At 32.2% G+C, this 13,097-nt stretch overlaps 4 protein-coding genes across 6 annotated transcripts in view; 2 read left to right on the forward strand and 2 right to left on the reverse strand.

Annotated features, from left to right (window-relative positions):
- The window catches only part of LOC122536009 (uridine phosphorylase 1), a 37,735-nt gene extending 30,078 nt beyond the window's left edge, over positions 1–7,657 (reverse strand). The window contains exon 1 of one of the 2 annotated variants that reach the window (XM_043668022.1): positions 7,646–7,657. Coding sequence is in view for 1 of the 2 variants with exons in the window: in XM_043668030.1 (XP_043523965.1) it covers positions 5,921–5,955 (35 nt within the window). In the remaining variant the exon portion in view is untranslated. Of the gene's footprint in view, positions 1–5,920; positions 6,125–7,645 lie in introns of those variants that run through there. The other variant, XM_043668030.1, reaches the window with a different exon arrangement.
- LOC122536037 lies at positions 7,655–8,956 on the forward strand. Of its 2 annotated transcripts, none has more exons than XM_043668068.1 (3): positions 7,655–7,871; positions 8,397–8,609; positions 8,689–8,956. In XM_043668068.1, the coding sequence occupies exons 2-3, from the start codon at positions 8,420–8,422 to the stop codon at positions 8,883–8,885; spliced, it is 387 nt and encodes a 128-aa protein (XP_043524003.1). In that variant the 5' UTR covers positions 7,655–7,871; positions 8,397–8,419; the 3' UTR covers positions 8,886–8,956. The 2 variants fall into 2 exon arrangements, with proteins under 2 accessions (XP_043524003.1, XP_043523995.1); XM_043668060.1 differs by having other exon boundaries at positions 7,656–7,871; positions 8,394–8,609.
- Positions 8,957–9,076: 120 nt separating this feature from the next.
- On the forward strand, positions 9,077–9,903 carry LOC122536058. The gene has a single exon (XM_043668103.1). It carries the CDS (start codon positions 9,087–9,089, stop codon positions 9,264–9,266), a length of 180 nt encoding a protein of 59 aa, XP_043524038.1. The 5' UTR covers positions 9,077–9,086; the 3' UTR covers positions 9,267–9,903.
- Positions 9,904–10,353: 450 nt separating this feature from the next.
- Positions 10,354–13,097, reverse strand: part of LOC122536031 — a 32,038-nt gene continuing 29,294 nt past the window's right edge. The window contains exon 6 of the mRNA XM_043668050.1: positions 10,354–12,996. Within this exon, the coding sequence (XP_043523985.1) occupies positions 12,962–12,996 (35 nt within the window). The 3' untranslated portion in view covers positions 10,354–12,961. The remainder of the gene's footprint in view (positions 12,997–13,097) is intronic.

The following is a 13,097-nucleotide window of genomic DNA, read 5'->3' on the forward strand; positions in this document are numbered from 1 at the left end:
TAAAAAAAAAATTTTTTCAACAGAGTGCCGCTTGTTTTCGAGGGTTGTTAGGGGAAACATCGAAGTTATTGTCCATTATAATTATTATCTGCCTAAAACGAGGACGTGTTTTCGAACAACAACTTTCATACGATACCGTCGAGCACCACGATCGATTATTTTGACAGAAAACAAAATAAAGCGTGTATTTCCCAACGTGATGAGCTAACGAATTTATTTATGTAACGACATAAAGCTGTCGAGCATGCTGAATATTAATAACGTGAAAAAAAAAGCCGAGAAAAATTTAAAGTTTGTTTCTTTTTAAATTGTTTTGAAAATCCTTTTCATCCAGCGATTCATTTTTAAATTACGCAAATTTTTATTTTATTTGCATATTCTGCTAATTTCTATTGCTACGGAAATCTTTATAATTTGAATTTAATGACTTTCTTGAGTGTTGAAGGCTCAGGTACGTTTCATGGCTAATTATTGCATAATACAATTTTATTTATTATTGAGAAATAGGCAGCATTTCATTTTAACACAAGTAAGCAATCACACAAAATAATTTGGAAGAAGCAGTAAACATAAAACATAATTTTATGAAAAATATAGTCAGTCATAACTTTCAGTTCCTCGTTACTTCGGTATTGTTGAAGACTTTATTTTGTATTTAAAATAAAAATACCCGCACACTGTTATATATTCTGTCAATTTATGTTGATAATTTTAACAGTTATTGTTGCAGCTAATACTAACGATCTTGGAAATGTTCACAGAATTACACCTTGCACAGTCTGCTAATTTATATTGCTAATTAGACAGTTATTCATGGGTAGACATTATCGCAGCGATGCTGAGGATATTAAATGAACATAATGCATTGATCAACAACGACTATAAACTATATATAACACAGAGTTAATACAACAAACTATATATAACAAAGAGTTGTATTACATATAATAAAGCAAGGATAAAAACATTCACCGATAATTTATCTTGGAAGCTTATCGACAAGATTTATCGTCTAAAAAATTATTATCACTTTCTCTGAATGAAAAAACGAAAAGCAATTACACATTCGTACGTAGTTATAAAATATATGCGAACTCGAAAATGCTAGAAACATTTCGGAAGTTCGTCACGACAATTTTTCATGGTGCTGCTTCGTTTCTCTCTCTCTCTTTCTCTCTCTTTCTCTCTCTCTCTGGCTGATATTCAGCGAAATGAACAGAAAAGAGGAAAACTCTACTGTCGCACGCGAGTGTAGAAAAACCAACAAAAGCGGAACACAATCCGTATTCGAGTAACTTTTTACGGTACAAGGTCGTTTTATATAACTAGAAAATTTCCGTACGAGTAAAAAAAAAAAAAAACGAACAGAACAAAGTGCATTGTCGAAGCACGTACTGATAGTGTTTTTTACCATTATTTCATTAAAATATCCACGCAAATATTCTCTGCTCGACTCATTTGCATCATCATTTGAAAAAAAAAATTCACTCCGATCGATCACGCCAACGAGGCTCGTGCTTAATTTTCGAAGAGGATTTCGGTGTTCATTGCCGATTGTATAGTGAAAATTAACCCTCCGCCTGCTGTGCCGGGGTCACAATTTTGACCTGTGTTTGTGCTGGGAGTTGCTCGTGTTAGTAGATCGAGCATCATATGGCAAATTGCCGAAGTGACGAGGACTAAAGACGAAAAAAATCAGTTTCTGGTAACGTTCTGTGGAAGAAAGACCTGTGCAGCAAATCGAAGCAGTTTTTTATTTCAAAGTTTATTTCATATTTTAGCGTTTTTATTATTGTTTTAGTATTTTAGTATTTTAGTATTTTAGTATTTTAGTATTTTAGTATTTTAGTATTTTAGTATTTTAGTATTTAGTATTTTAGTATTTAGTATTTTCGTATTTAGTATTTTAGTATTTAATAGTTTGTATTATTTTTTTTAGTATTTAGTATTTTATACTATTTTTGTATTTAATATTTAGTATTTTATATTATTTTTGTGTTTACTATTTAGATTTCAGTTTTTAGCACTATTCTAATATTTTACTATTATTATTATTAATAATATTTCTAATATTTTAATATTTTTATTATTAATTTTTTTTTTTTATATATTTTTGTTCTTTTCATTAATTTTTTCCGTTGTTTGACGCAATGTCTTCATTGTCAACGAGCAATTTTTCTTTGCCTTCTTTCGCTCAATTTGCAGAGGACGTTGCTGACAGTAAATGGCATAAAGTAGAGTAAATATAAATAACTTTATTATTATACATGTGACTATTACACTCCTAAAGTAAGTCAGAAATGACTCTAGCACTGGACGCTAAGGTCGGAGGGTTAAACAAAAAAACTTTCTTTCCTATCCAGTTACTGATTGTACAAAATTAACTCTTCCTCGAATTGAATGGACACTCCATCACCTTTTTTTCGATCGCAGATAAATAAAAAATATATACGCTTGATTTCTTTGGTTAGATTTTATTCGTCATTGAAATTACACGTACTAGACGAACAAAGCAATGATAAAAACACTATCAATACGTGCCTCGACGATGCCTTGACTCTGTTTGGCTCGTGCACGGCTCGTCGATAGTACAAATGGACCTTTCAAAGCAAAATCACGTTGCACCGAATGATACGAGCTCGGCACACGGCGTTTGCTCATGTCGTCCTTACGGCGTATTGAAACAGGTAACCTTCTTTTATTTTTAGCGCACACTTTATGCACTTCGAGTATCCCGCAAAAAATTAAAGTTCAGTTCTATCCGCGTATTCTATACATTCTATACGTCGGAAGTGCTGATGCTTCCAGTTTTCGCTCGAGCGAGTTCACTTCTTTTTTTTTTTTTTTAAAAAAGGCAGAGAAATGGAAATTCTTTTTCTCTAACCAGCTGACGAACTGAATTAAGAATTAGTGTATCGAGTCAGAAAACGAACATTTCCTCGTGCATGAAAGAGAAGCGTTTCGTTCGATGAGATATCGTTAATTCCGCTATTTTCGCAATGCAATTTAAAACGTTGAGATTTCCTTTGCAATTTTGTCAAAGATGCATCATTTGCAATTTGGTACTAACGTTCGCGAAGACTTTTTCCAATAACGTTCGGTAACTAAACGAAATGTGGAATTTCACGCTCGTTTATCCTTTTATCTATTTGTGGCAAAAATAAAACGTCATAGAAAATTGTAAAGCTTCACAAGGGATCACAAAAAAAAAAATCGAGAGAAGTAATACGAATGATATTTACGTTTGGTAAAAGGATGCTGCATGCGAGAAATGAATGTTGCAGAAAACCAGAGAAATGCATATGTTGTGCGGAGCAACAAAAAGGGAATACAAGATACTTGATAAATTCACGGGAAAATAGAGGGAAATTAAAAATACGAAAAGTAAGTAATCCGCTCGTGCGGATTATTAAAATTTAATAACCGTTTAAATAGAACAATAACCTTTCTAAATGGAATAATATATAAATGAAAATAATTGAAGAATAAGGCATGCCCATTTTTCGTGATTTTCCATCTTACAAAGCTCAGCTAGAAGGTCAAGAGTTTATGGCGACAGTTTATGGGCCTGCTAGGGACTTATATCATTAAAAAAATTAAGTTTGTCCAAACAGCTTTATCCAAAGCTTCTGGTATAGCTAACAAGATCATTAAAAGCTTTGATCTTGATCTAATTGATGTTTCACAATCTCAGAAACACAAAATGCATCCCCTTCCGCAAATATAACATATTATAATTATAATTATAACATATTATAATTTAATTATTATAATTATTTCTTTTATTTGCATTTATATTTCTCATCATTTGCTACTTCTTTTGTATTACTTTATTTTATTGTTATTATTCTTTTATGTATCTTTCCTTTCTTTAACAAATCTTCCCCATTAAATAAATAAACAAATAAATAAAATATCTTCGTAAGATAGCGTTAAGCAGTTGATATAGTGATTTCCTTAATAAAGCGAATTTGTGACATTTCTTATTGCCTTTCATATCTTATCAAATATTTTATAATATAAAAGATGAGTGAAGCAAGACCTCGATGAAACGCGATACACATTGCACAACGATTCTAATATTAAAATAATTTATTCTATTCAGATGTTGGCGCAGTACAATTCCAACTTGCTGAAAGGCGAGCTATGAAATTTGAATGAAACATTATGACGTGCATAGAGAAATGCATTACAAAAGAGTTAACTTTTGCAATATTATATAACTTTTGAGTATACTGCACAGAAAGTTTCAAGTCAAATATGTACATATAAACAAGCAATTTATAGCTGTCTATGTCAGTTGCTATATCTACACATTATAACTCACTATTAATTAAAACTTTTCCTTTTTCAAAATTTCTGAAAATCACCTCCATTCGGATTAGAACTCCCTAAGACTTTAATAACTTATTTATACGATCTAATAAACGAATGTAGTTATATTTGCAAGTTTTTTTTTTTTAAATTTATAGATCAGATTTAATTAATTAAATTCAATTTATAAGTTTCTCTTAAATTCATAACAGAAAGTTAATCGAACTGATAAATTATTAAATAAAAAATTCACTCTGCTTCAGTAATCAACGTCACAGACGTCGTAAATAATTTTACTGATTAGAATAACTGATTAATTTTAGAATTTGGAGATTACCAAATCTCCACGGTCTCTATTTGATAATAATTGATAAAATTTTCATTTGCGTGAAAATGATAGCTATATATATATATCCGTAATGAAAAGCAGCAACGACGAAAGTTTATCGTTAAAAGCATCAAAGCATTCGTGTTCAATCTAATCCGGGTTATGCACCGAGTGCACCTCATTTAGTAACCCAATAACGAAAAGTATATGCCACGAAATTCAAGGTGAATCGATCTGAAACTGTGGAACATCTAAATTATTTAATCGCGTTTAAATTAATTGAAAGTTTCGAGCCTGATAATTTTCACATGTGCGTAGTTTAAGCGAACACACGGTTGGTTAGTCTGGCGAAAAAAAAAAAGAAGAAAAGTAGGAATGGCATACGCATGGCACACAGTATATACATATATGTATACGTGCAGTGTACTCCTATTAGATCGATCGTCCACTTCATTGCTGACCAGTGATACGTAAAGAAAGAAAACATTCGGGTAAATTCACGTGTTTCGATTATTTTCATTTTAACTCGTTTTCAGGGATTACCTGAAGTAATATCATCGTCGATACACTCCGTTTTTTCGCGTGCTTTAATTTTTTTTTTTTTTTTTTTTTGTATCTCGCTAATATTTTCTTTTATATTTCATTCTGTCCCATTGTCTTATATTTAAATTCAGTTGTGTATTAATATACATTCGCGTGGTATTCATCTTACGTATCAAATTATTATTGTTGCATGCATATTTAAATATCCTACGATTTCTAATGTTTCTTTGATATTGATTAATTTTTAATTCACAACACCAAATTGATTTTTAGAATCAAGAAAAATCTCTAAATTACCCCTACGGTCCCATGTGATCAACCGATGATTTTAAATCTGCTTACTCTGCTCAAATTTTGTTAAAGAGGTGCTTTATATCGCGAGAGTGAAAACGCAATTACTCGCAACGTGCACGTTCGTAAATTAATTAATTACATCGCGAAGGATTCGTTTCCTAAAATCACATGGGCCATCGTACACTTGTGGCTTCTATAGCAATGTCAGCACGACATATCAACTACAAGAACTGTCAAAACCATCGAGGCAACTATCGAAACTCGAACATTTAACAGAGAATAATTTTCTTATTTCGCGAGACGCGCAACGAACCCCTCTCAGCCAAGCCCCTTTTTCTCACGAGTTCGAGCAAAGGGGAGGGAACGTTCGTCCGACGGGGTGGAGGGAGGATTCGTAACTTAAACGCAGAAAATATAATTGCAGATGACAGAAACACTCACTCGTCGAGTTCCTCCTCTTCCAGCAGAAGGCTCATCTTTCCACTAGCGTGACTTTATTCACTGCACCGTGCCGATTCAAGGAGCAAAGGCTGACTCTTTCCACTGCAGGGGTGTAGTCCTTTCGATGATCCTCCGCAGGACTAGCAGAAACGATACCGCGGCCGTACACGTTGCGCGCGCGCTCTTTCTCTTCACCGCACCAGGCATCCTTTTCTCGGCGATATTTCCGCCTTAATATAATGGCCGTGATGCTTGGAAATGCGCCGCTAGGCGGCCCATTTCCTCATTGGCGCACGTCCCGCCGTGACATTTTTGTCCGCGAACTACGAATTTCGATTTCAATCGAACGTAATGAAAACACGTACGAATTATTCTGTACACACCTGCAGACGTTACGTATTTCAGACTGGGAATATCGATGTAATGTACAATATGTCGATAAAATACGTTTGTTGGTGATTCGTAATGAAAGCGACGAGAACTTGTCTTCCTTTGTCACGTAATCTCTTTTCGTTGTTACATTGTAGAATAAAATAAAGTGGCATAAACTTCGGCGATAAAGATAATTATTATATACTATCATTTGTTTCATTCGCAAAAATGTTCGTTTCTCGTTCGATTGGATCACTGCGTATTATAAATTTTAGCATTCGATCTGCAGAGAATTTCGTTTGGAAATCTTCGTACATGGAATTTCTAGAACAAACAGAATATAAGAAGAAAGATTAGAATTTGATTAGAAAGCGGAAAAATCATACAAGTTGCAAATTCCTTTTGATCAGCTTTTTCTTGCGAATGAAGAGTTTATTTATATAAAATAAAACTCAAGATTAAAAAGACAAGCGAAAATTTGATTATAGACACTGAAATACTAGCGCCAGGTAGCGGTAGCAGCTAGAACTAACCAACTATCATTATCCTTGTCGAACATTATTGTTCTCTTTGTCTACGAAGAAATAATGCACTGACATCTATCCATAATTGTTGAAATTAAAGTCTATAGTAAAGAAAATAAAGAAATTAAAATGAAATCAAAGATACACTTTGTTTGTGTCTGTGTTGATGTATTTATAAGCCTGTAACACATAATGTTAATTTATGTAGAAAATAATTATATTGCAATCAAAAATTAAATTGGCATCTAAGAATAGTTATACAAATAAGAAAGCGTCCACGTTTAATTCAATAAATAATTTTCAATGCAGATATAACAATATTATTCATATTTTTTTATTTTAGTTCCTATTACCAGTAGCGCTGCGATGCAAAACTTGCCTAAATCGATATGGTAGGATGTGATACGAAAATGGTACGAGGGTCAGGTGATTCTCAACATGCGACGAGATCTCGTCTGTGACACGAGGCACAAAAAGCATTTGATGTCCCATTTATTAAAATAAAATCATAAAATATTGAATTGGAGTCATTTTCAACATTTAAAATAATTGGATTTCAAAGTAATTTAATTTATTTATTATACTACTGCCGATGTATCATTAGAAAATTCGTGTATAGCCAATTATAAAAAATTCGTAACAGCCAAAAAATGAAATATATATATAAAAATAATAAAAACTGGAACATAATATTCAATTATTAATGTAAATAAATCAAATAAATATTTACTATAAAAAAAATGAAGTTCATCCTTTTCAACCAATTCGCTGTATGATGAAAATTTCTGAAATATAGGTTAAGAATGCAACCGTTTCGTTTTATCGTTACATGTGAACAGCGTATAAAGTACAGTACGTTCATTTCTCCTACTATACACCGATACCCCGCCCAAATACAACTTGATGTAACAGATTCTAATACACTGAGTAATACGTGTGTTTGAGATGACTACGTCGTCTCGTTAATGCTACTAAAACATTACATATGTTATTAATAAACACAAGGTTCAATTAACGACAAGTGGAAGAATAATAAGTAAAGGGACTATTCGAAGGTATGTATTATATAACATTAATATTATTTTTATTTGTTCAAATTAAGGTTCTCTGACTTCTTTTCTTACGAGCTCGTTACACATTTCTGTGTGAGAATAAAGCATTATTATATTTTTTTACAAATATCACTTATCAATATAATTGATAATATCAATGGTAAACAACACATACATATGTACTTTAAAGTAACCCCAATTTCATAATATTACCTTACGCCACGCCTTCACTAATTGTAAGTACTTCAAGTACAAATGACGCGAGATTCGCATCATTAAAAAATGGAATTTCTGAATTAGAAAGATGTAGAACATTATTTAATTTTATGAATAATGTACTTTCTAAATCTCTTAAACGATGTGCATTCATTTTAAGTGACAAATGTATTATTTTTAAATTTTGAACAATGCTGTGCGAATAAAATGTATTTATTCTCTTTAATCAATTCTTGAATTATTGACATTCCAAGAAATTTTTGTGAAAGTTTAAGCATTGAAGGGAAAATTATCTTTGTTTTTTTTCAGAAGAATCTCAGTCTAAAATTTATAAAATGTCCATTTTAGACGAGCGGGAAGATTATCTGAAGAATCCATTCTTTGTGAAGCACGAGTATGGTGATTTTACCCCATTTTATGTCGCTGTCACTATCTGTTCCGTAATATTTGCATTGCTGTGCATTCTGAACATTGGATTTTGTTGGTGTTCCCGTCATAGAAATTATTGGCAGAGTCCTCATACTGGTAAATTTTATAAAATATTTTATTTATATTGTTTTCCAGTTGGTTTTATAATTTTTTCTTTTTTTTTTTATACAATTAGGAAATAGATGGCTTCAACCATTGTGGACAGTATTGCCACATAAGACACCACCTTTAGACTTAAGTGAGTTAGAACCAGGACGCCTTAACACACAAGAGAAACAAGAGGTTTTACAATATCATAATCCAAAGCCATATAGAAGTGCAGCACAAACACAAGAATATATGGAGATGCAGAAACGTGAGAGTGAAATTTAATTAGATACTACTCTTGATATTATGCATATACACACATTTGCAAACTCTCAAAAGCACTAACATTGAATTAAGAACACAATTGTTTTACATTCATACAATTGTAATAGCCAAAATTGAAAAAGTAGTAAGTGTACAAAGTGCACGAGGTAAAAACTATATATACTTCCAAAACAACCACTCAAAGTAGAAAATCACACCAAGATGGGGTTGCACATTTTTTGGCCAGCAACTGCTTGTTTAACTCTTTTTGTTGTCTGCGTAATAATAGTTTTATTACGATACGGTTCACGTATCTGTAAACTGCGGCACGCACCGTTGCCATCTGATCAGGAGTGGGAAGAAAAGGCATATTCTCGAAATCTTTCAGTTTCTGTGACCTAAAATTGAGTAAATGTGTGTGTTTCTATGTTTTCATATCATGTTAAAGATCGGTTGCGTTAGAAAAGGATTTAAATTAGAATCTATTTTAACTCAAAACTACATGCTTGTTATACATTTGAGATCTGACAATTTTTCATAATCATTCCTTTAAGAAAATTGCTTGAATATACATGCGCAGGGTAGCATCAGTTTTCTACTTTAAGATAATGTAATTATGTGCCTTAAAAATGTACCCGTGTTTTTTATATGTTACCTTTTATACGTAGAGTAAGAAATTTTAATGAATGTCCGTCCATTTAAATTCTAGTTACAATTTGTGTCGTGAAAATTGGTAAAACATTTTGTTTTCATTACGATAATTTCTAAACGTATAAAATACATCAATTTATTTAAACAATGGCAATTGTAACCAGCAATAATTTTAAGAATAAAAGCAATAATTAATAAAAAAACAATAATTTTAAGTTGAAGTAAAATATAGACCATGACACAAAGTATTTGCGAAAGAAGACTAAAAAACCAAATCCGTCCGATTTTCTAAGATTTTGTGTAATGACAATTTTATCATTAACTGCGAACTTTTGTATTTTTTATATGTATTTCATATAAATAAAAAAATGCTTATATTTACATAAAATATGTGTGCATTTTATGCTCTCTACCAATTAGAAATTCGGATCAATTTGTCTCTAAAACTAAAAACACTTGAAAAATTGATCAACAATTTTGTATATATATATAATATTTAGTTTTTATTGACAACATTGGATTTTTATTACATGTGTAACGGTTACACAATTATTTAATAAGTAAGTAGATACATTATACAATTTTTGCGTTCAGTTATAACGTCAGCTTGTAAATAAATCACTGACGACGATTTCCCACAAACTACGAGATATTTGATTTAGGAAATATGAACTTGATTCGATTGCCTAGGCAACTAAAACCTGAACTTCCTATTGAAAACATTTCTCTTTCGAACATTTCCCCTCCTTAACCAACTAATATCTTCCGCTTACTTTTGATCTGGTTTAAATTCGTTTGCTACTACTACATAGGGAGGTACCGAGGAGAACAGAATTTGTTTTCTCCCATTTATCGTTTGATTTCAAATTCGCTAAACGAGCTCAATCTATCAACGTGAACACACGAACGATTTAAAAAACTTTGAACGGCATGATCAAACGATTGATATAACACTCTTGGAAAGACTTTTGATTATGTTGCAAGTACAATGATGGATCGAAATTTGAAGGAAAAAAAAAAAACAATTGACGCACGTTTTCTCTCGCAATGGTTCAACTTCAAACTCGCGTTAAAGAACAATTTAATTTCTAATCTTTAGCGTACCTCCTATCGATATTATGCTATGTTACAATGCGTTTAAAACACGAAGAACTTCCATCGAGTTCCACACAAAGAGAGGTCAAGCATGTTATTATTTAATTACGGTTTAGTAGACGTTTACTGATAATTAACTGGAAGAAACCATAGAACGTAATACTATCTTATCCTATCGATAGATTCGTTTTTTTCGCTTTTTCCTTTTTTTTTTTCTTTTTTATGCATAATGATGATATGATGTACATATGTAGTCTAATCTACGATCATTGATACCGATCATCAATACCATCGATCCGTATAGTACGTGTATTCGCTGAATTGTTCTCCTTCTTTTTTTTTTTTTTTATTTTATTTTATACAGAGATACATCGTATATACTCGGTATCATTACCTGAATCAGCTGACTTTACTTTTGCCAAACTTTTCTCTCGTTTTGTATACATCTAGACTTAAAAACAAATACAATCTTGTATTGGGGAGAGGGAAGGGTTTGATTTCTATAGTTTCAATGGAACACCTCGTAGAGACGAGTTCTCACTTGACATATCAATTAGCCCCCGTATCTACGAGACGCCTGAGACTTTTGTATTATGTTAATTTGATTTTGATGCTCATTTGGCTTCCGTTATTATTAAGTTTTCCATTCAAAGATAATACGAGACACATATAACGACTGTATATATATCGACGTTTCGTTTTTATGCATGGTTCACGTCTTGTCGAGAAGAATCATTGGTACATATCGGGGCAAAATTGGTAATAATTATTAAATCGTGCTTATTACGTAGGTCACCGAAATTCCCAAACTTATGGACGCGGCATTTTTTTTTTTTTTCGCTCAACGCTTTTCAATTTATTTCGTTTTTTAACGATCGTGTGAAATATTCATTTATCTTCGATTAGTACAATTCCAATGTCCTTGTAGACAAAACTAGCTTTCCTCTTTTATAAAGAAATACCTCGATTATATCCTAATAAAAATGAGACGCTTTCGAAAGCGTCCGAAAAAGTTTGGAAATCTTTGGATGTAGACATAGTTGACATCGAACACTATATATTACCTATGTGATAATCAGGGGAGAGATATAACTCTCTGTTTATAAACATTGTACCTGGTTTTAAGTATAAATATCATGAAATGAAAAAAAAAAAGAATAAACCGAACAAGGGAGTCAGCATGAAACATATTGGACGCGTACGAGTATGCGCGGAAAAGAACTATAACAAGGGTTCAACGAATCGAATGTTCGCGCCAACAGCGAAATCATTTGTCACTTTAGAGTATCGAGGAAGACAAAGTTAATGGGCATTTTAAAAACACAGAGACCATATATATATATATATATATATGATCAATCGTATATTCTTTCTTTCTTTCGATCTTTCGACGCATTTTAAAAGAATGGTGGCAAACTATCTCTAATTGGGGATTTCTATGCACACTATAGTCGATAATCATATAACGTTGAAAGTTCGAGAACGGGATGTGTATCCTAGCAAGAATATATTTCGCAAAGAATCTCAACGGCAGTCGTTTCGTGTTGATTCTTCTAGAGGTTTTATACTATAGCTCATTGCTATACAATTGTTATATTTTCGAACGTTTCATCATCGGCACAGTAGCATGATACAATAATAATTCTTTGTAAAAAAAAAAAAACTGACTTTCTTAAAAAAAAAAAAAAAAAAACTGACTTTTTTAAAAAAAAAAAAAAAAAAAAGGTAACAGTCTGAATATGCCTCATTTAAGTTTTGCCAATTGTATTTACGTCGAAGATTGATCAATTGAAAAAGAAAAAGGGTGTAAAAATATTGAAATAGAGAGTAACAAGGAATGTTAATGACTTCGAAATATGCCACTGTATCGAGGATAAGGTCTGTAATAGATTTAATTCACACGTAAATTAGCACACAGCAATTAGAGAGTCGGCAGAAATGCTAAGAAGAAACGTTATTGTGTCCAACTATGCGGCTCATTGCGTATTCGCATAGCGATTAACAACATTTGGCCACATGTAATGGAAGTAATTCTGAAAACAGCCGACATACACGATCGACAATTATTATACCGACGCCAACCGTCCGAAAACGTTTGACTGTCAGATTCACAGATCGTACGATTCGACGAAAATTTCTCCTTTTCAATGACAATCATCGCCAGTACTATAAAATACAGAACGTTCTCCATTCTCCGTTCATTTAATTTTTATACGCTTACGCTAAATAGTATTCGTTTGAAAATTAAAGTTTTCCACGTGGAAAAGACAAGATTGTGTTTTCGTTGCCTGTTGTTGTCGAAACAGATTGCCGCGTACCATCTTAAGTGATCGATCGACCATTTCCTCCGTTTACTGCTTACCCGACTTCTTGCTCGCTCGTTCTCCTAAAAAAAAACAGTTGCAATTTTGTTAAAAATTATGAACCGCAATTTTCAGATATTTGTCGTATATTCTATTATCCTTTGTATCTTACTAATATCTTCAT

The sequence above is a fragment of the Frieseomelitta varia genome, unplaced genomic scaffold (genome assembly GCF_011392965.1).
Source record: "Frieseomelitta varia isolate USP_RPSP 00005682 unplaced genomic scaffold, Fvar_1.2 scaffold_154, whole genome shotgun sequence".
NCBI classification, from domain to species: Eukaryota; Metazoa; Arthropoda; class Insecta; order Hymenoptera; family Apidae; genus Frieseomelitta; species Frieseomelitta varia.